General features: G+C 51.9%; 1 protein-coding gene across 8 annotated transcripts in view; it reads left to right on the top strand.

Moving 5' to 3' along the window:
* Nucleotides 1–23,023, top strand: part of CROCC (ciliary rootlet coiled-coil, rootletin) — a 61,341-nt gene that overhangs the window by 624 nt on the left and 37,694 nt on the right. Inside the window, exons 1-8 of one of the 8 annotated variants that reach the window (XM_017974362.4) lie at nucleotides 7,579–7,810; nucleotides 8,317–8,452; nucleotides 9,994–10,148; nucleotides 15,401–15,586; nucleotides 15,677–15,760; nucleotides 15,839–15,900; nucleotides 15,991–16,156; nucleotides 17,417–17,523. In XM_017974362.4, coding sequence (XP_017829851.4) covers nucleotides 10,014–10,148; nucleotides 15,401–15,586; nucleotides 15,677–15,760; nucleotides 15,839–15,900; nucleotides 15,991–16,156; nucleotides 17,417–17,523 — 740 coding nt within the window. In that variant the 5' untranslated portion in view covers nucleotides 7,579–7,810; nucleotides 8,317–8,452; nucleotides 9,994–10,013. Of the gene's footprint in view, nucleotides 1–7,578; nucleotides 7,811–8,316; nucleotides 8,453–9,993; nucleotides 10,149–15,400; nucleotides 15,587–15,676; nucleotides 15,761–15,838; nucleotides 15,901–15,990; nucleotides 16,157–17,416; nucleotides 17,524–23,023 lie in introns of those variants that run through there. The other 7 variants (XM_002750331.6, XM_035307885.3, XM_078330476.1 and 4 more) reach the window with 7 other exon arrangements.

The following is a 23,023-nucleotide window of genomic DNA, read 5'->3' on the forward strand; positions in this document are numbered from 1 at the left end:
GGGATGGGGCCCCGCACCCCTTGCGCCTGTCACCATGGGACCTCAGGCCCCTGTGCCCGGCAGCTTCTCTGGAGTGGGCATTTTGAACGAACTTCCTCCTGATTTTCACACAAACCCAAATCTGACGACCATGCAGGGGCAGATGTCTGCCCCCTGGTGACCAGGTCACAGCTCCCTCGGGAAGACAATTGACTGGAGAATGGGGACCCTGGAGAGTGGGCCTTGAGGGTGCCATCTGGCTGTTTACACCAGAAAACAGAGATTTCTGTTTTCCTTCTCTGGGCTCACAGCAGGTGCTTAATAAACAGATCTTGCGGCGGGAGTAGAGGCCAGTGGGGTTCAGGCAAGACTCCAGGAGTCAACCCATGGATCTCCGGGGCTCTCCAACCGCGCACATTTACCTGACTTAACCCTCCCCTCCCCAGTCTTTCTCTCAGCCCTTGGAGGGGAGGCCCCCTTTCCATCCAGAAGGCGCCTCTGGGGGTTACTGCCTGATTTTCACCCTGAACTTCTGGGATGCAGCAGGTGCTGGATATGTATTCACTGGTGTTCTTCCATGATCCCAGTGTGGCTTACACTGTCCATGGCCCAATGTGACCCCAGCCAGAGAAAAGGGGAGTCATTTCTTTTTCCATATAACATCCTCTATATTACTTGGCTCTTAGCATTCGTTCATTCATTAATTCATTCAGCAGCACTTCATGGAGGTTTGGCCTTAGGCCATGCACTGTGGAAGTGGCAGTGAACTAAGCCAACCTGGCCCTTTGGGAGGCTGAGAGGGGAGGATTGCTTGAGCTCAGGAGTGTGAGACCAGCCCGGGCAACATAGTGAGACCTCATCTCTACAAAAAGTAAAAAACTAACCAGGCATGGTGGCATGCACCTGTGGTCCCAGCTACTTAGGAAGCTGAGGTGGGAGGATCCCTTGAGACAGGAGGTCAAGGCTACAGTGAGCCATGATTTTGCCACCACACTCCAGCCTGGGCAACAGAGCAAGACTGTGTCTCCAAGGAAAAGAAAAAAGCCTACTCAGTCCCTGCCTTAGGAGGAGACAGGCAACATACATGTTGGAGAAAACAGAACAACCACTGGAGGGACCTCTTTGGCTGGGAGTCAGGGGTAGTTCCCTCAGAAGTTGATATTTTTAAGCCAAGATCTGGCTGACAATTGGGAGTCAGCTGTGCAAAGGAAGGGGGAAGAGTTTCCCAGGCAGAGAAAATGGCAGTGCAAAGATGCTGAGGTGGGAGATGCCTGTTGTGTTTGAGGAATCAAGAAGGCCATGGACAGTTGGGTGTGGTGATTCACACCTGTAATCCCAGCACTTTGGGAGGCCAAGGTAGGTTGATCACTTGAGGTCAGGAGTTCAAGACCAGCCTGGCCAATGTGGTGAAACCTCATCTCTACTAAAAATACAAAACTTAGCCGGGTATGGTGGTGCATGCCTGTAATCCCAGCTACTTGGGAGGCTTAGGTAGGAGAATCGCTTGAACCCAGGAAGCAGAGGTTGCAGTGAGCCGTGATTGTGCACCAGTGCACTCTAGCTCCAGCCTGGGGCAACAGAGGGAGACTCCGTCTCAAAAAAAAAAGAAAAAGGAAAAAGAAAAGTCCATGACTGAGGGTGGAGAGAAAGGAGATGAGGTGGGAGAAGAGGGTGGGGACAGATCTGGTGGACTCTCTGGGCCATGGCAAGATTTTGAACTTCATTTTAGGTGTGATAAGAGTCAGTAGAGGGGTTTGGGCTGGGGAAGGGTATAATCTTTACTGTGTGAAAATAGGGTGGGGTTGGGGGGGATGAGCAGGGAAGCAGTGAGACCCTCGGGGAGCAATCTCAGCAGTCTGGGGAGTGGCTTATATAATGCACATTGGAGTCCTGGGGTGGTGTCAGGCACACAGCAGGCGCTGCAGAATGGCAGTCCTTGCTGTTACTATTTTTGTTCATTTGAAACAGGGTCTTGCTCTGTCACTCAGGCTAGAGTGCAGTGACACAACGACAGCTCATTGCAGCCTCAACCTCCCAGGCTCAAGCAATCCTCTTGCCTCAGCCTCTCAAGGAGCTGGGACTACAGGAGGTACATGGCACCATGCCGGGCCAATTTTTTGTGTATTTTTTTTGTTTGTTTGTTTTCTGTTTTTTGTTTTGAGATGACGTTTCACTCTTGTTACCCAGGCTGGAGTGCAATGGCGCCATCTCGGCTCACTGCAACCTCCGCCTCCTGAGTTCAAGCAAATCTCCTGCCTCAGCCTCCCAAGTAGCTGGGACTACAGGCAGGCGCCACCATGCCCAGCTAATTTTTGTATTTTTAGTAGAGACAGGGTTTCACTTTGTTGACCAGGATGGTCTCGATCTCTTGACCTCGTGATCCACCCGCTTCGGCCTCCCAAAGTGCTGGGATTATAGGCGTGAGCCACCGCACCCGGCCTTTTGTGTTTTTTTTGATAGAGATGGAGTCTCACTATGTTGCCAGGACTGGTCTTGAACTCTTGGGCTCAAGCAATCCTCCTGCAATCACCTCCCAAAGTGTTGGGATCACAGGCATGAGTCACTGTGCCTGGCTTGCTGTTACTATTTAAAACTCTAGGCTGGGCATAATGGCTCACGCCTGTAATCCCAGCACTTTGGGAGGCTGATGCAGGTGCATTACCTGCGGTCAGGAGTTTGAGACCATCCTGACCAACATGGTAAAACCCTGTCTCTACTAAAAATACAAAAATTAGCTGTGCATGGTGGTGCATGCCTGAAATCCCAGCTACTCGGGAGGCTGAGGCAGGAGAATTGCTTGAACCGGGACCTGGGAGGTGTAGGTTGCAGTGAGCCACTGCACTGCAGCCTGGGTGACAGAGCGAGACACCATCTCTAACAAAAACAAAACAAATAAACAAAAACCTTTGGAATCAGGTACATCTAGGTCTCAGCTGTGACTTGAGGTCTTTGTGGCTGGGTGCATTGGAGAAAGTTATTTAACTTTGCTGAGACTTCATGCTGTCATCTGTGAAGCAGGTAGGATGGTGCTGGGAATGTTGAAGCAGGTAAGGGACAGATGTAAGGTTTTGGGCACAGAGCCTGGCTTGTGGTTGGTTCAATATTTTTGTCACAATTTCTAGTCAGCAGCAGGAGGATAAAGAAGGGTAAGCGGATAAGAGCAGCTGCTATGTTTGAAACTCACGAGTAATCTTTGAGGGGCTTTTTGGCTAGTTCCGCCGCTACCCCTGGCAAAAGGCAGGTTTGGAGGATGGCAGTGTGGAGTGTGCAAAGGGTGTCTCCTCTGTATTTGTCACCAAATAATGGCTCAGCCCCTAGACTAGGCACAGGGTTCTAGCCTGGGTACTAGAAAGAGCCAATAATACTCATGATAGTAATGATAGCAGTAGTGATAGCCAACAGTTACCCGCTGTTTAACTGCAGGTAGTAATTAAGGTAACACTAGCTAATGTGATTGTGAAATCCTGACTCCTCAGAGGCTTAGCACAATAGTTTATTTCTCATTCATGAAAAGCCCTGTTGGGTGTTTGGCAGGTGGCTTTCTATGTGGTGACCCAGGGACCCAGATCCCTTCTGTCTTGTCATTCCAGCATCCCCTAGGACCTTGGGGTTATGTCCTTCCAGCTGACGGATCAGGAAGGAGAAAAATAATTTTATGGGCCAGGCCTAAAGTGGCACGCATTATTTCTGTCGTAATTCTATGGACCAGAACTTGACCACCTGGCCATATCTGACTGCAAGGGCGTCTGGGAAACAGCTTTATTTTTTTGAGATGGAGTCTCGCTCTATAGCCCAGGATGGAGTGCAATGGTGTGATCTCGGCTCACTGCAACCTCTGACCCCAGGGTTCAAGTGATTCTGCCTCAGCCTCTCAAGCAGCTGGGACTATAGGCACGTGCCACCACCTCCAGCTAATTTTTGTATTTTTAGTAGAGATGGGTTTTCACCATGTTGGCCAGGATGGTCTCAAACTCTTGATCTCATGATCCACCCACCTCGGCCTCCGAAAGTGCTGGGATTACAGGCATTAGCCACTGCGCTCGGCCGGGAAATGGCTTTTAGCTGTATTCCTAAGAGGAATCAGACATGCTTTGTGGTGAGCACACGGCAGTTTCTGCCACACCATACCAAGCATATAGCTAAGCATGGAGTATTTTATTTAAAACTCACGCTAGAAATAGGCACCATTATTATCTCATTTTGCAAATGAGGAAACTGGGGCTTAGAAAGGTGAAGACACTGGTGCAGGCTCACACAGCTGGTGAAGGGCTGGTGAGCCAAGATTGGAGTCCAGGTGACCAGATGCTGAAGCTGTTAACATCCAGATTTTTAGGAGGAATTCAGTCATGTTTTTGGAGAATTGAGTGGAAGTGGTGGACACATACACAGGGTTCAGATGTGACTTCTTGGGATCCACAGAACCCAGAAGAACTCTAGGGGGAGAATTTTGGCAATGGAGCCAAGGATAGATGTCATCTGGTGCCAGGGGCTGACATCCTGTCTCCTTCCCCCAACCCTCAGGGCCATGGTCAGGAGAAGGCACAAAACAGTTCAGTTCCCCAAGGACATCTGTGGCCCCCTCTGCTGAGCCGGCCATGCAGGGCTGGACATGCTGGCCCAGGGGTATTTGTGGCTTCCCCCTGCTCTGGTGACAGGTGTGCAGCCTGTAGAGGGGGTTTTTGGAGGCTGCCTAGAGGCAGAAGGGTGGGTGTGCCTGGGGTTTGTAGTGGCAGCTCTCCACGGCTGGCTGGTTTAATTAGTTTGTTTTTTGAGACAGAGTCTCGCTCTGTCACCCAGGCTGGAGTGCAGTGGTGTGATCACGTCTCATTGCAACTTCTGCCTCCTGGTTTCAAGTGGTCTTGTGCCTCAGCCTCCCAAGTAGCTGGGATTACAGGCATCCACCACAACACCCAGCTAATTTTTGTATTTTTAATAGAGATGGGGTCTCACCATGTTGCCTAGGTTGGTCTAGAACTCCTGACCTCAAGTGATCCACCTGCCTTGGCCTTCCAAAGTGTTGGGATTACAGGTGTGAGCCATAGCACCCGGCCAGTGGCTGGTTTAGTTTTGCCCATATCTAGCTTGCTTGCCATTGCAACTTGGCCCTGTTTCTTGGTTCTTCATTTGCAGGACAGGTTCCTTAGTTGGGCATGAGTGGTCCAGCCTGGACTGATGAGCATTTATACAGCACCTGTGGCATTCTGGGTCTGACCTAGACACAGTAGTAGAGCCTCAAAGCACAAGTGCCCTGGCCTTGCCCTTCAGTCACTTATTGGGAGGCTGCTGGTCTAAGAGGAATGAGCTTTGGGCTCACCACTTTCCTGAAACATGTCACCTTGAATAGGTGAGAGCCCCAATCTCTCTGAGGCTCAGTTGTCTCATCTGGAAATGGGTTGAAGTAAGGATTTAGTGAGATAATGTGAATATCCCCACTTTGGGGCACAGCACAGAGCAGAGGGCACCCAGAGGCCATGGGCTGAGATAGCAGGACCCCATACGTGATGCTAATGAAGACGGGAACAGCGGCCACCATTGACCAATAGCTCACCACTCGCCAGGCCTGGTAGGTGCTATTAGTCTCATTTTTTTGTTGTTATTTTTGGTAGGACAGGGTCTCTCTATTTTGCCCAGGCTGGTCTCAAACTCCTGGACTCAAGTGATCCTCCCTTCTTGGCCTCCCAAAGTGCTGGGATTATAGACCTGAACCATCATGCCTGGTCTAGTCTTGTTTTATTTAATTTTGGCAGATTCTTGCTCTGTCACTCAGGCTGGAGTGCTGTGGCACAATTTTGGCTCACTGCAACCTCCTCCTCCTGTGTTCAAGTGATTCTCCTGCCTCAGCCTCCCTAGTAGCTGGGACTACATGTGCATGCCACTATGCCCTGGCTAATTTTTGTATTTTTTTTTTTTGAGATGAAGTCTCGCTTGTCACCAGGCTGGAGTACAGTGGTGCAAACTCGGCTCACTACAACTTCTGCCTCCTAGGTTCAAGCAATTCTCCTGCCTCAGCCTCCCAAGTAGCTGGGACTGCAGGCACGTTGCCACCATGCCCAGCTAGTTTTTGTGTTTTTAGTAGAGATGGGGTTTCACCACATTGGCCAGGCTGGTCTGAACTCCTGACCTCAAGTGATCCACTCACCTCAGCCTCCCAAACTGCTGGAATTAACAGGCATGAGCCACTGTGCCCGGCCTGGTCTAGTTTCCTTTTAGAGATGAGAAAACTGAGGCTCAGAGAGGTAACTTATTCAAAGTCATACCGTGGTTGCAAGTGACAGTGCTGTGTCTCACATGCAATCTCAGACCTGATACTGACGCCAGAGCTGTGGGCCTAACCACTACACCACATAGCCTCCTTGCCCCAGGGAAGGAACAGTGGGAGGTGGTCAGTGACCTCTGGGTGTCAGGACTCTGGGATATAGGGACTGTGCCTTTTGTGTGGGTGTGTTTTGTTTTGTTTTTTTGAGACGAAGTTTCCCTCTTGTTGCCCAGGCTGGAGTGCAATGGCACAATATTGGCTCACTGCAACCTCCGCCTCCTGGGTTCTAGCAATTCTCTTGCCTCAGCTTCCCAGATCTCAGTATCAGGCATTATAGGCATGCGCCACCATGCTTGGCTAATTTTTGTGTTTTTAGTAAAGACAGGGTTTCACCATTTTGGTCAGGCTGGTCTCGAACTCCTGACCTCAGTGATCCACCCGTCTTGGCCTCCCAAAGTGTTGGGATGACAGGCATGAGCCATGGCACCCAACCGGGACTGTGCCTTTTGGGTTTTCAAATGAATGAAATGAGTATTTCTGATTATGCACACACGATATTTTGATTAATTCCTGGACAACTCCAATATTATCACAACTTACGTAAGAGGACACTGAGCTCAGAGAGGCAAAGTCACTGTCCCTAGTGCACCCAGCTAGTGGGGACTGGGGTGAGTAAGTGCCTAAAGGGCAAGGCTGGGGCATTTGCGCTTCCAGACTCTACCACTGTGTCTAGGTCAGACCTAGGAATGCCACAGGTGTTGCATAGATGCTCATCAGTCCAGGCTGGACCGCTCATGCCCACCCAAGTTCCTAGCCTGGTCTGGGTGATCTCACAGCCTGCTTTCTTTGCCCTGAACCTGTTTTGGGAAAATATACTCCCAGCATGCTGCAAATCCTCGAATTCTTAGCTAACCATGTGGCCCCCATCCTGGGCCAGCAAAGTTAGTCCCGAAGGCAGGACTCTGGACTTTCCCACTGCATGGCTACTGACCCCACCCGCTAGGGCTTGGAGGGCTCTAGGACCCAGCAACCTGCAGAAGGTGGCGAGAGTGTGAGGTCCTGACCTCCAGGTGCCTCCCCTCCTTGCCTCCCCCCATTCCCTGTTCTCCTCTCTCCCTTTCTCTCCCGTCCGTCCCCTCTCTTTTTTTTTTTTATTGCATTTTAGGTTTTCGGGTACATTCCCCTCTCCTTCATCCTTCCTCTTCCTTCAGCTCCTCCGCCCCCTCACCCCCACCCCTGCCTCTGCTTCCCTCCCCTTGTCTTTTCCCATCCCCTCCCTCTCAGTCCCCATCCTGCTCCTCCCACCGCTGTGGTCACATGGGGGCGCTGCCGGATTTAAGCTTAATCCGCCTGGTGCTCAGCACAGCAGCCTGGCTATGGGGAATGCTGACTGAGCTAGTCTTGGAGTCCTGGAGAAGGGGGCTGGGGGTGCCCACAGTGTCCCCTCCATGAGCTTGGGACTGGCGAGGGCACAGGAGGCCGAGCTGACACTAGAGACGGTTATCCAGGTGCGTCCTGAGGGCTGTGCCCACCCTGTCCGGGACTGTAGCGTGGACTTAGCAGGAGTGGTGAGAGGTGTGTGCATCTTGGGGATCAAGGGTGGGAGAAGTGTGGTGGTTGGGGGCTATATGGGGCCCCCACTTGCAGCTTTTGGCAAGATGGGGGGCAGAGGGGAACACAGGGTGCACCTGCTGTGGCTTCCTCATCCCAGTGCCCTGCATGGGGAGAAGGGGGTCCCTACTTCCAGATTTTAGGGTTCGGGGGAACTCTGACATAGCTGGATCCTCCTCCATCTAGGGTCAGAGCCGGATTGGAGCCCCCAACACTGGACTGCCTCCAGTAGGGTTTGGGGTTGCCCGTGGGTTTGGGGTTGACCACTCGCTCTGGGTGGTCTTCCAGGGGCAGGGAGCACACAGGAGGCTCCCCCCATGGGGACTTTTTGGATTATCTCCAGGCTTCGCTCCATCTTAAGGGGGCTCCTGGGACCCGTATCTTGGGCAGTAGGACTTTGTGGCTCTCCCTTCAAGGCCAGGGAGCCCTGTGTCCCGGGTCCCCTGAAGATCCTCTTGCTTTTTCCACAGACACTGGAGAGCAGCGTCCTGTGCCAGGAGAAGGGTTCAGGGGCACGGGACCTGGCCCAGGACGCTCAGACCACCAGCCTGCCTGCCCGCATCAGGGAGATTGTCACTCGCAACCTCTCTCGGCCTGAGAGCCCAGGTGCCAGCCCCATCCGCTCCTCTCCACAGACACCACCACATTTCACCTCTTCACACATCCCTTTTCTGAGCAGTCACCATGATGATCATGACTGTAGCTTCCGTTTCTGGAATACTTGCTGTGGGGCAGGCACAACCTGATGACAGAAGAACCCGTTTTACAGATGAGGAAATGGAGGCTCAGGGACGAAACTTGCCCAGACTTATTCCGCATGTGGTGCAGCTAGAAGGAAGGGGAGCATCCTCTCCATGCTCGCCTGTAGCTTGCTGCAAAGACATGAACCCCAAATCCTGTGTTCCCTCCTGGGGAAGGCATGAGCTGGCTAAACCCAAGATATAGGGAGAGGGCAGCTCAGCTCAGACCAGGGTTTTGCAGAAGTCTGAGGGGATGGTGCTGTCCATTCATTTTCCACGTGGGCAGGAAGGCGGATGGTCCCTGTTCCTCTCGGTGGTGGCACACATGGTGTCATTATGTGGCTTGAGGGTCTGGGAGGGGCACACTCAGTCGTAGCTGGTGTGCTGGCAGCTCTCTGTGATGGCGTTTCGGTGCTCTAACCATTGTCCCTGTTCAACTACCAAGCTACAGATGGGCGCTCTCCTTGAGAGCACCAGGGATGTTGGCACCCTAGAGCCCCAGACAGGGAGGGACTTAGAGGGTCCTCACCCTGACACCTGGGGCGTGTGTCCCATTCTCCCAGGGTAGAAGGGGAGCCCACAAGAGGTGGACAACCCTGCTTCTCCCGCTGGCCTTTCTTTCCCTCTTCTCTCTTTCTCCTCACATCCTGACCTATGCTATCTTGAGCCCTAGCCTTAAAAGTTCCATGAAGCCCTTCCCTTGAGCGAGGCTTTGATGCTTTTCTGGGAGGATCTGGTTACTATTCTACCCCCGCTTTTTTTTTTTTTTTGAGACAGAGTCTCACTCTGTTGTCCAGACTGGAGTGCAGTGGTGCGATCTTGACTCACTGCAACCTCTGCCTCCTGGGTTCAAGCGATTCTTCTGCCTTAGCCTCCCAAGTAGCTGGGATTACAGGCATGCACCACCATGCCTGGCTAATTTTTGTATTTTTAGTAGAGACTGGGCTTCACCATGTTGGCCAGGCTGGTCTCAAACTCCTGACATCAGGTGATCTGCCCATCTTGGCCTCCCAAAGTGCTGGGATTACAGGCATGAGTCACTGAGCCTGGTCCACCCATTTTACAAATAAGCAAAACTGAGACCTGGAAAGGAATAGTAATTGGAGAAGGAGGGAGCAAGAACTCAGGAGTCTCCTGACTCCTAGACTGAGTCTCTCTCCTGTACCTCCCGAACCTGCTGGGCCACACAGCTGGAGTTGGGTCCACTTTGCATCCAGCTCTGGGTCCCCTCTTTGTCTTCCTCCATTCTTAAGCTCTGTTTGCAGGCCTGGTGTTGTGGCCATTCCCACCAGGCTCCTCCGAGGGGCCTGGATGGTTTTCTTGTCCTGAGCAATGAGTGGGGTTCCATGGGGGGAGGATGTCCCACTGGACCCAGAAGCCAACCATGTGCCCACTGTCCCTTGCCAGTCCTGCTGCCGGCCACAGAGATGGCATCGCTGCTGTCACTGCAGGAGGAGAATCAGCTGCTGCAGCAGGAGCTGTCCCGCGTGGAGGACCTGCTGGCCCAGAGCCGCGCCGAGCGCGACGAGCTCGCCATTAAGTACAACGCGGTCAGCGAGAGGGTGCGTGCTGCCCGGGTGGTGGACTGGGCCAGGGTTCCCCTGCTTCGAGGGCAGGGAGGCATCTAGACCAGGCCCACGCACAGGGCAAAAGATGGGCCCTGGAGTCCGGTTGGCCTGGGCTTGGATTGAGGCACTGCCACCTTGAGTGGTGTTGAGCAAATCACTCTTGGAGCCTGTTTTCTGTAGTGGAGATGGTAATGGGACGTGGAGTTGTGGGAATCAAGGAGATAATAGAATAAAGTGCCTGGCATCAGGGGCATTTTGTTCCCGTCTGTCCCAGGCCTGTTAGGGATGCAGGGCATAGAGAACGAGATCCCTAGAGACCCCTACCCCTTGAGTTTCTGGGCATCTCCCTGTGCTACCATTGCCACGGGCCTTGGGGTTGAGGGGGTGGCTGGATGCTGGCTCGAGGCTGATGTGGGCACCCAGTGTTCCAGAGGCCATCTGGGGCAGCCACGAGACCTGCTGTCACTGCCCACTGGAGTGAATTCCAGGCAGGGAAGGAAGGAGAAGCAGGCCTGTCTTTGTTTCCAGGCAGCATTCACATCACCCGTGCTGTAGGCTTGTGGGGTCCCAGGGCCCGGGGCGGGAGCTGGGTGTGGGCCAGTGCCAGGGGTGCAAGATGCTCTTGACGCACTGTCTGCTTTGGGCCTCCAGGTGGCCAGGAGGTGACTCTGGGAAATTGGTGGTGGCTGAAGATTGGTAAGGGAGTTGCAAGAGGGACAGAGTGTGTGTGTGAAGATGGGAGGCATGCAGGTGGCAATAACGTATTAATAGTGGCTACTGTTTGTTGAGTCCCTACTATGTGCCAGGCACGTGCTGAGTGTTTCACATTTAATGCACCAAGGTTGGGACCATTATGATGCCCATTTAACAGAGGAGAAAAACGGAGGCTCAGGGAAGGGAAGCACCGTGCTGGGAACACACAGCCAGTTAAGGCTAGACACCGGGTCTCCTAACTCCCAGCCCAGGGCTGTTTGGTTTCCAGACTAACCCAGTCTAGAAACAAAGTTCTGAAGTTTTGTTTCTTGCATATGGTGACAGACATTGGGCTAGGGATTTCAGGGCACACCTGGCCCCTGCTAAGTTGGAAAGGACCCAGAGAGGCAGGGGCTGGCCCAGGGTCATCTGTGTGGTAGTGGCAGAGTTAGGTTAGCACAGGACCCCAGAGCTGGGCTTGTCTAGGCTAGAACTCGCACACCCGTATTGGAAGGAGGAGTATGTGTTCCTGTGTATGACTGTGGGGTGTGCCCGTGTCCTGGGATTTGCCTTCCTGAACAAGCCCCCGACTTGCTGGGACTTGTAGAGGAGCAGGGTACGGGGCCCTCAGTGGCCCTAACATCAGGACAGTGGAGAGCTAGCTTTCCCAGGGTCTGCAGGGGGTGTGTAGGGCATGCTGGCTCCAGTCCTACATTGTCAGTGGTGACGGGGCCCAGAGCCATTCCCCCGATTTTCTTTCGGCCCATGGCACAATGCCATACCCCCAGGGGCTGCCTCTTAAATCCCACCTTCTGAAGCCAGTCCTGCCCTCAGGTTGGCAGGGAAGGGAAGAGGTGGGAGGTGGCAGGTCCCTCCTCTGCTGGGACACCACTGCAGGGCTGGGACTGTAGCACAGGGATGTGGGTGAGTCTGGAAAGCTCCCTCCTGCGGCTAGGGGGACCCAAATGGCAGGCAATGGATTCCTGCTGGTTCAGCTGTCCTCCATCCACCAGCTGAGGCCCCACCTGGAGGCACGGGTGGAACAGGACTGACCTCAAAGGCCTTTCCTGGAGGGCAGGTCCCAGAGCACTCCAGAGCCTGGAGACCACCTTATCACATACAGGAAAAGTAAGGCCCGGAGAGGGGGCGTGATGGGCCCAAGGTCAGTGGTAGTGCTGGGACGAGACGCTTGGTCCTGGGCTCTGCAGTTGGGCAACATTCTCTCTCCCTGCCACCCCCTTGTCCCTGTGGCCACAGGTGGCATGCTAGTGTGGCCCTCACTAGCATGATGGGCTGGGTTGGGGGGCAGTCAGCAAGATTGTTCTGATCTTTCCAACCCTGCAGCACCTCTGGCGTGGGGAGTAGCGGGAGGGTCAGGTCTGTGTCCTGTTGACTGCCTATCCTGAAGGGAAACTGAGGCACTCCCAGAGGCCACCTCTCAGCCAAGAGAGAGGACCTGAGGGCCCCCATGGGGGCCCTCACTTCTTGCTGTCCCTGAGAAGCAGGTGTAGGCACAGCTGGGAATGGAAAGGAGGGAGTGGCCACGCCTCCCTTGGCTCTGGAGGACAGACCCCCTGGGCTCCCTCGTGTCCATAGCAACCTGGAAAGAGTAATTAAATGGCAGTCTGAGGGCAGCGGTTGCTAGGGGAGACAGTCAACTTCTTTCATCTCTGGTTTAGTAGCAGCCTCCTTCCCTTTTGAATTGCAAGTAAAATTGAAAGGCTGTTTTGTGTGGGGCGAAGTTTGTGGAAAGGGGTGAGGTGTGGCCGAGAGGGTCCTGGCTCTGGTTCTGAGCATTGAAGGTGGAGGAGAACCCAGCAACGGCCTGAACCTCTCTGTGTCCCACAGGCAAACAGCACCTGCTTCACACAGATGTGGAGTGTGTACACAACACAGCCACACCGGGCCCCACACAGAGACACAGATGCACAAAACATTCCACAAACAACATAATGAGACCCTAAAACCGGGCCACACAGAAACTCCAGTTCACAGAATATGTCCAGCCTAACCTGCAACTACAGCCAGATGCCACACAACCCCCATAATGACACCCCTAAAACCAGGCCACACAGAAACTCCAAATCACAGAATATGCGCAGCATAACCTGTACCCATAGCCAGAGGCTACACAATCCTACACAGGCACAGAACACTCACACCACCACCGGGGACCCCTAACACCCATATGCAGATGACACTGCATGCTGTCTGCCGCCTCATGGATGCACATGGACAGAAGAAGCATATAGTTCAACATGGCCACCAGTCGGCCCACAGAGGTATGTCCAGAGGCATAAAGTGTGTATCACACATACCAGGGAGTCCCCGCACACTCCCAGACCCACCCATGTCCAGTTGTGCACTTGCCTTCCCGACACGCACAGATGGGCCCAACAGTCACACTACAACACAGACCTGCAGCCACAGATGCCATGCTTACCTGTTCATGGGAAGGCCCAGATGCACCATACCGTCGGTGTGAACTCAGCACCCACACACGGACACACGCAGGGTCCTGCGTCTCCACATGTGTCCACATCTGTGTGTGGCTGCTCCAGGCCACGGCCACCACACACAGATGTGGACACTGCACCACTGACGTCAGTGGGCTTGGCACAGACACTTGGTGGGCCTGCAGTCGTCATCCAGGCAGAAACCCCCTCTTCCACCTCCCCTGCACACCCCTGGACTGTGTTCCTCCAGATGCAGGGGGAAGCCCCCAAGTAGTCACAGTCAGCTCCTCCCTATTGGTGGCTGTGCATGTTTCCCCAAGGTCGGGTGGGTAGAGGTGTCCTTGCTTTGTCTGTGGCTCATAGAGCATCTCTGGGCATATGGGATCAGTGCAGGCCTGGGGAGCACCTTCCCTACTGCTAACCTGGCCTGGACCCAAGATGAGCGTGGGTGAGAGGAGCTGCCCCTCCTACTGGCTTCCTGTGGCTGGCGTGGCCCTGCACTGGTGGGCTTGTGAATGGCTTGTCCAGGCTGTAGCAGGCTAGGTCCTGAGGATGTGGATGGTGAGTACGGCGTTAGCATTAGAGTCAGCTGGGCTGGGGTGTTGTCGCTCTTGGGTGCCCCCGACCCGCTCTGTGCTCTCACACTGCCCTGCTCCTCCCTCACCTGCCTTCTCCCCAACAGCTGGGGAAGATGAGGGGCCACCTGGGACCAGCAGGTGCCTTAAGGGAGTTGTGAGGGTTCCATGGCTAGTAGGGGCAGCCAGAACCCACAGGGGTCTGAGGATGCAGGGGCTACAAGCTGCCTGGGGGTGGAGGAAGGGCAGCAGCAGCAGAGGCTTTGGTGAGGTGAGGACAAAGGGGGCCTTTGTTTTTTTAGGATGGAGTCTTGCTCTGTCACCCAGACTGGAGTGCAGTGGCGTGATCTCGGCTCACTGCAACCCCCACCTCCCAGGTTCAAGCAATTTTCCTGTCTCAGCCTCCAGAGTAACTGGGATTTCAGGTGCGTGCCACCACACCTGGCTAATTTTTTTTTTTTTTTTTTTTGAGACGGAGTCTCACCCTATCACCAGGCTGGAGTGCTGTGGGGCGATCTTGGCTCACTGCAAACTTCGACTCCCTGATTCAAGGGATTCTCCTGCCTCAGCCTCCCAAGTAGCTGGGATTACAGGTGGTCACCACCAAGCCCCCAGCTAATTTTTGTATTTTCTTTCTTTTTCTTTTTTTTTTTAACCTGGTTATCCAGTTTCTGTGGAATAATTTTTGTATTTTTAGTAGAGATGGGGTTTCATCATATTGGCCAGGATGGTCTCGATCTCTGGACCCCGTGATCTACCCACCTTGGCCTCCCACAGTGCTGGGATTATAGGCATGAGCCACAGCGTCCAGCCAGAAGGGGGCTTAATATGCAGGTGCTGTATAGGGGAACATCTGTGTGCAGTTCTTACAAATCTTAATGCTGTGGATATGAGGGGGTTCATCTGTGTCCGTGTTTGAGGTTGCCTGGATGTGTTACGTGTGTGCATATCTTTAAGCTCAGATATGCATAGCCGGATTGACGCCTCTGTTTTGAATGTATTCTCATGAGCTCATGCCATTAATTCACTATCTCAACAAATATTTATGGAGCATGAGCCATGCCATACCACAGCCACCATTCTAGTACTAAGATGCAATGAGGAACAAAAAATCCAGGCTTCCCTGAGCTCACACTGGGATGGGGGTGGGGTGGGGAGACACAGGCATCAATGTAACCAACAGAAACCATGACAGGGCTCAGTGTTCTGAAGGAGAGCCTGCGGTGTCCTGAGCCCCAGAGTTGACCCCAGGTGCACCTTTGAGCTTTGCATGCATGGTTTGGGTTTGTGGGCTCACCTACATGTGTCCATGCATGTCCCATCTGCATGTCTATGCAGGGCTGCATTACCCCATGCACACGTGCATTGTACCTGGGCTTGCCCACTTGTGCCTGCTCCCCAGGGTGCCAGGCTATTAGCCTACAAGGCATTGTGTGTCTGGCCCCAGCCTGGCGCCCCCTACAGAGGCCTGAGCCTGCCTTTCCAGGAGGCCCAGGACCCTCACCATGGCCCTTCCCTGCAGCTGGAGCAGGCTGTGCGGCTGGAGTCTGGGGAGCTGGAGACACAGGAGCCCAGGGGGCTGGTACGGCAGAGCGTGGAGTTGAGGAGGCAGCTGCAGGAGGAGCAGGCCTCCTACCGGCGCAAGCTGCAGGCCTACCAGGAGGGCCAACAGCGGCAGGCCCAGCTTGTGCAGCGGCTGCAGGCCAAGGTCAGGGCCACCCACTCCGCTCCTGCCCTTCCACATGTTCAACTTTGCCCTGCCCCCACCCCTGGGGCTCATCAGCTCCCCCATCCCCAGATTCTCCAATACAAGAAGAGGTGCTCGGAGCTGGAGCAGCAGCTGCTGGAGAGATCCGGAGAGCTGGAGCAGCAGCGGCTGAGGGTGGGTGCCAGGGTGGGCCAGCGGCAGACCCTGCCCTCCACCTGCCCAGCCTGATGCTTTAACCTCCCTTTCACCCAGGAAACAGAGCACAGCCAAGACCTGGAGCGCGCCCTCATCCGGCTGGAGGAGGAGCAGCATAGGTAAGGGTACAGCAAGGAGGGCCAGGGCTGACAGGATGGCCCCCCAAACCCCCCTGGCGACCGCCTACTGATCCCCTGGGCCCCATTCAGGAGTGCCAGCCTGGCCCAGGTGAATGCCATGCTCCGAGAGCAGCTGGACCAGGCAGGCTCGGCCAACCAGGCTCTGAGTGAGGACATACGAAAGGTGACCAGTGACTGGACACGAAGCTGCAAGGAGCTGGAGCAGCGGGAGGCCGCATGGAGGCGCGAGCAGGAGGTGGGCATGGGGGTGCAGGGAGGCCAGCTTGACCCAAGGGGAAGGGGCCCTGCAGAGGAGGGAGCACTCAGAAGCTGGAGAAGGAGAGGGAGCACTGTACAGGGTAGCATGTTAGCAGAAGTGAATAGCCATCATCACAACAGCTGGTCTTTATCAATGCGTAGCATGTACTATGTGCATCGTGTGCATTTACCTTTATTCCTCATGATAACTGCATGTGGTAGGTGCTATCATTCTCCTTATTTTATTTTATTTTTTGAGACAGAGTCTTGCTCTGTCACCCAGGCTGGAGTGCAATGGCGCAGTCTTGGCTCACTGCAACCACTGCCTCCCGGGTTCAAGCGATTCTCCTGCCTCAGCCTCCCAAGCAGCTGGGACTACAGGTGCCCATCACCACGCCTGGCTAATTTTTTTTTAAATAAAGATGGGGTTTCACCATGTTGGTCAGGCTGGTCTTGAACTCCCGACCTCAGGTGATCCGCCCACCTTGGCCTCCAAAGTGCTTGGATTACAGGTGTGAACCACCATGCCCAGCCCTAATTTTTGTATTTTTAGTAGAGATGGAGTTTCACCATGTTGACCAAGCTGGTGACCCCTGAACCCCTGACCTCATGTTCTACCCGCCCTGCCCTCCCAAAGTGCTGGGATTACAGGTGTGAGCCACCGCCCCTGACCTATTCTCATTTTAAAGAGAGGTTAAGGCCAGGCATGGTGGCTCCCGCCTATAATCCCAGTACTTTTGGAGGCTGAGGTGAGCCGATAACCTGAAGTCAAGAGTTGGAGACCAGCCTGGCCAACATGGTGAAACCCCATCTCTACCAAAAATACAAAAATTAGCCGGGCGTGGTGGTGTGCGCCTGTAATCCCAGCTACTCGGGAGGCTGAGAGATCGTGCCACTGCACTCCAGCCTGGGCAACAGAGTAAGACCCTGTCTCAAAAATAAATAAATAGAGGTTAAGTAACCTGCCTACAGTCATGCAGCTGGCAGCTGGGATGCAAAGCTAGGTCCCCTGCATCTTTGCCCTTCCTTGCTGCCTCTTGCAGCCAAGAGAGGACTTGAAACTGAGGTCTCTGTGCAGGAGGGAGCTGTGAGGCTTGGGAGGCTGAGCATGGCCGCTGCGACACAGCTCTGTGCACAGGCAGGAAGACGCACTCCCTGAATGATGGTGCCTCCCAGGATGGTCAGAGATGGGGGAAACTGGGGGAGGGAGTAAACTCGCTCTTATCCCAACCCCTCCCTTGCCATGTCTTCCCTCTAGTCCTTCAACGCCTATTTCAGCAATGAGCACAGTCGCCTGCTCCTGCTCTGGAGGCAGGTGTTGGGGTTCCGGCGGCTGGTCAGCGAGGTGAAGATGTCCACTGAGAGGTGAGGCCTGGCTGGGGATGGGGCAGCAGCTGAGAGCCAGCCCTGTTCTTTGCATCCAGCTCAATTCAAGGCACCTACTGTGTACAAGGGCCTGTGAAGACAGAGGCAAACTTTTAATGATTAACCGTTACCACAATTGTGTCAGTCAGTATTTGTAAGATGTTTACTCGGAGCTAGGCTCTTTGTATATTTCATTTCAACTAATATTCACAGTGACCCTGTGAGGTAGGAACTGTGATCATCCCCATTTTACAGATGAGGCCATTGAGGCACAGAGAGGTTGAGTGATCTTCCTGAGGGCACACAGTAGTACACAAGCAGCTGAGTCAGAGTTTGAATTTCCTGATTTTAATCCACTGGAATATTCAGCTTGCTACCAAGGGCCTAGTGATGAAAAGACATAGTGATGAAAAGACATAGATCCCCCAAATTCTAGACTGAGGAAGCAAGTGGTCAGTGATATGTAAGTAGGACAAGTCCTGGAGGCTCAGGAGGATGGGAGGGGTGGGGATATCAGAAAAACCTCTGTGGAGGAGATGGAAGTTGTACAGAGCCTCAAGGGATGGATAGGGTTGAAGCAGAGCAGCAAGCACACCAAGCAGAAGCAACGGCTGGAGCAAAGGCATGGAGGTGGGAGCCCATGGCAGCTGGAGGGGTTGCAATGAATAGCCGCTGCGGGGAAGGGAGAGCCTGCCTCAGTGGGGAGCTGGGGCCTGCCTGATCCTTGAGCAGGAGTGTCTGATCGGTGTGAGCTGTCAGCTCAACAACGGTGTTCGGGAGGCTGCAGAGAGAGCCCCAAGGCAGGAGGCCAAGGTGTTTCATTTGGTACATTAACAACTTTCTAGTTAGTGATCTTTTCTTTTCCTTATGACTCACTACAGCCTCGACCTCCTGGTCTCAAGTGATCCTCCTACCTCAGGTCCTGCACAGTTGGGACCACAGGTACATGCCACCAGGCTTGCTAATTTTTTATTTCTTTTTTTTTTAGGGAGGAAGGCAGGAAGGGAGGGAGGGAGGAAGGAAGGAAAGGAAGGAAATCAAGCAATGAGAGAGACATTGCCGACCTGGATCTAGAGGTTTACAAGTTGATTTCTTTTTTTTTTTTCTTTTTCTGAGAGAAGGAAAGAAAAAAAAATGAGTAAAGGAGAGGGAGAAAGAGGGAGGGTGAACGGAAATATTGCTTTATTCTGAAAAAAAAATGGGTATTAATAATGGCCAATCGATGTTTCATTTAAACCTATGAGTAGGTGTGATGTGGTATTGACAAGAATGTATATTTTGTGTATTTGAAGTGGAGAGCTCTATAAATATTTATTAAGTTTACTTGTTCCGGATCTGAGTTCGAGTCCTTGATATCCTTATTAATTTTCTGTCTCATTGAATCTAAGTCTCTATGTATCTGGGTGTTAGGATCGTTAGCTCTTGTTGTTGCATTGATCCTTTTACCACTATATCTTTGTTGCTTTAAAATCTATTTTATCCACTATGAGAATTGCAACTCCTGCTTTTTATTTATTTATTTATTTACTTTTGCTTCCCATTTGGTTGGTAAATCTTTCTCCATCCCTTTGTTTTGGGTCTTTGTGTATCCTTGCATGTGAAACAGGTCTGGATGTAACATGCCATTGGGTTTTGACTGTGTCTTTTGATTGGGGGATTTAGTCGATTTAAATTTCGGATTACTGCCATTTGATGTTAACTGGCTTTTTTATCCATTCGTTGATGTAAATTCTTCTTTATGTTGGTGCTCTTTACTTTTTGGTATATTTTTCAAAAGGCTAATACTGGTTGTTTCTTTCTGTGTGTAATGCTTCTTTCAGAAGCTCTTGTAAAGCAGGCCTGGTGGTAATAAAATCTCTGAGTACTCGCTTGTTCATAAAATATTTTATTTTTCCTTCAGTTGTGAAGCTTAGTTTGGCTGGATATGAAATTCTGGGCTGAAGGTTCTGTTCTTTGAGGATGTCAAATATTGGCCCCAACTCTCTTCTGGCTTGTAGAGTTTCTGCCGAGAGATCTGCTGTAAGTCTGATTGGCTTGCCTTTATGGGTAACCTGGCCTTTCTCTCTGGCTGCCCTTAGTATTTTCTCCTTCGTTTCAACCCTGGTGAATCTAACGGTTATGTGCCTTGGGTTGCTCTTCTTGAGGAATATCTTTGTGGTGTTCTCTGTATTACCTGGGGTTGAATATTGACCTGCTTTGCTAGTTTAGGAAAATTTTCCTGAATAATATCCTGAAGGGTATTTTCCAGCTTGGATTCATTCTCTCCGTGGCATTCAGGTACACCTATCAAACGTAAATTTGGTCTTTTCACATAGTCCCACATTTCTTGGAGACTTTGCTCATTCCTTTTTATCCTTTTTTCTCTAATCTCGTCTTCTCGTTTTATGTCATTAAGTTGGACTTTGACCTCTGATATCCTTTCTTCTGCTTGAACAATTTGAGTGTTTAAACTTGTGCATACTTCTCGGAGTTCCTGTATTGTATTCTTCAGTTCCATTAATTCACTTATATTCCTCTCTAAGTTGTCTATTCTCAATAGGATGTCGTCAAACCTTTTTTCAAAGTTCTTAGTTTCTTTACATTGGGCTACAACGTGTTCTTTCAACTCACAGAAGTTTCTTACTATCCATTCCCTGAAGCGTGATTCTGTTATTGGGATGCGCTCGTTCTCCATCAAGCCTTGTTCCATTGCTGATGTGGAACTGTGATCATCTTTAGAGGGAGAGGCGTTCTGATTTTGAGTATTCTCAGCCTTTTTATGCTGGTTTCTTCCCATCATTGTAAATTTATCCTCCTGTCGTCTTTGAGATTACCTACTTTCAGATTAGGTCTCTTGAGTGGACGTCCAAGTTGTTAGTTCCCAGGGCCAGAACAGCGGCGTTAAGATTGATGGTTCTTTTCTGCCCAGGATTCTCCTGTCTGGCTTCCTTCTTGTGTCCGTAATAGGCGACTCTGCCTTCCCGGGGCTCCAAACCTCGGTCAGAAGGGGAACCAGTCTCGTTTACTCTGCGCCGAGAGCTGCTGCGCTGAGGTGCCGTCACAACCGCTGCGCCAGCCTCAGCAGTCATGCTGGGGACCCGTGTGGGTCCTCCAAACCTCGGTCAGAAGGGGAGCCAGCCCTGTTTACTCTGCTCCGAGAGCTGCCGCACCGAGGTGCCGGCGAAACCGCTGCGCCGGCCACAAGAGTCACGCTGGGGACCTGTGTGGCTCCTCCACTGGGAATCTTCTGCTCCGTGAGTGACCAGAATTTGTCTGAAAGTGTGGCATCCTCTAGTTCTCTGCGCTTTCGCTGAGAGCTGCAATCCCGAGCTGTTAGCGATCAGCCATCTTGGATCGTTCCTCTTTTTATTTCTTATACAGTCTAGGTCTCACTTTGTTGCTCAGTCTGGTCTTGAACACCTGAGCCCAAGTGATCCTCCTGCCTTGGCCTCCCAAAGTGCTGGGATTATAGGCAGGAGCAACTACACCTGGTTTAATAATCTTTTCTTAATATCATCAAATAGCCAGTGTCTAAATTTTCCATACGTCTCATAAATGTCACAGGCCAGGTACAGTGGCTCACGCCTGTAACTGCATGTGGTAGGTGCTACCATTCTGGTCTTTTTTTTTTTGGCGATAGAGTCTTGCTCTGTCACCAGGCTGGAGTGCAGTGACGCAATCTCAGCTCACTGCAACCTCCACCTCCTGGGTTCAAGTGATTCTCCTGCTTCAGACTCCTGAATAGCTGGGACTACAGGCTCGTGCCACCACGCCCAGCTAATTTTTGTATTTTTAGTAGAGATGGGGTTTCACCATGTTGGCCAGGATGGTCTCGATCTCTTGACCTTGTGATCTGCCTGCCTCAGCCTCCCAAAGTACTGGGATTACAGGCATGAGCCACCACGCCCAGCTATTCTCCTCATTTTAAAGAGAAGCTAAGGCTGGGCACAGTGGCTCACGCCTGTAATCCCAGCACTTTGGGAGGCCGAGGTGGATGGATCACCTGAGGTCAGGAGTTCTAGACTAGCCTAGGCAATATGGTAAAACCCCATCTCTACTAAAAATACAAAAATTATCCAGGCGTGGTGACACATGCCTGTAATCCCAGCTACTTGGGAGGCTGAGGCACAAGACTCACTTGAACCTGGAGGCAGAGGTTGCAGTGCGCCGAGATCATGCCACTGTACTCCAGCCTGGGTGACAGTGAGACTCTATCTCAAAAAAAGAAAAGTCACAAATAGTCTTGCCTTAGTTTTTTCTTTTTTTTTCTGAGATGGAGTCTTTCTATTGTTGCCCAGTGTGGTGGCACACACATGGTGAAACCCTGTCTACTAAAAATACAAAAAATGAGCTGGGCATGGTGGTGCATGCCTCTCTCTCACCTCTGACCCCACACATTCCCCTTCCCTCCTTGGAGGCAAGCAGGATTATCAGCTTCTTTTATATATATATATATGATAGATAGATGTACACACACGCATACACACACACACACACACACACACACACACACACATATATATATACAATTTCTTTCTTTTTTTTTTTTTTTGCCACCAAGTTACCATGAGAAACATTATCAGTCTCTTTTTGGTATGGAGTCTTGCTCTGTCTCCCAGGCTGGAGTGCAGTTGTGTGATCTTGGCTTACCGCAACCTCCACCTCCAGGGTTCAAGCGATTCTCCTACCTTTGTCTTCCAAGTAGCTGGGATTACAGGCATGAGCCACCACTCCCAGCTAATTTTTATATTTTTAGTAGAGACAGGGTTTCGCCATATTGGCCAGGCTGGTCTTGAACTCCTGATCTCAGGTGATCTGTCTGCCTCACCTTCCCAAAGTATTGGTTTTACAGGCGTGAGCCATGGCGCCTGGCCTATCAGTTTCTTTTATTATTATTATTATTATTATTATTTTGAGATGGAGTCTTACTCTATTGCCCAGGCTGGAGTGCAATCTCGGCTCACTGCAACCTCCACCTCCCGGGTTCAAGCAATTCTCCTACCTCAGCCTACCAAGTAGCTGGGATTACAGGCATGCACCACTACCCCCAGCTAATTTTCTTTTGTATTTTTAGTGGAGATGGGGTTTCACCACATTGGCCAGGCTGGTCTTGAATTCCTGACTTTGTGATCTACCCACTTTGGCCTCCCAAAGTTCTGGGATTATAAGTGTGAGCCACTGTGCCCGCCGGCTTATCAGTTCCTTAAGTGACCATCCAGGGTTATTTTATACAAGCAAATAAAGCAGATCATACCCCCCGACACACCGTTTTTGTATATATGCCTGGTAAAATCCATCTTCACAGTTCTTGAAGATACTTTCTTCCCCTAATAGTTCTAACTGGGAGGTGGCTCTGTTTTGGGCCAGGAAGAACTTCTCCACTGGTTTTTCTTGACCACAGGGTTTTCCACTGAATGGATGTACCATCATGTACTTAATAGCAGTCCCCTTTTCATAGACATTTAGGTTGTCACCAGGATGTTTTACATGAGCAATGCTGCAGTGAATCTCCTTTCCACAA

The sequence above is a fragment of the Callithrix jacchus genome, chromosome 7 (assembly GCF_049354715.1).
Source record: "Callithrix jacchus isolate 240 chromosome 7, calJac240_pri, whole genome shotgun sequence".
Lineage (NCBI taxonomy): Eukaryota > Metazoa > Chordata > Mammalia > Primates > Cebidae > Callithrix > Callithrix jacchus.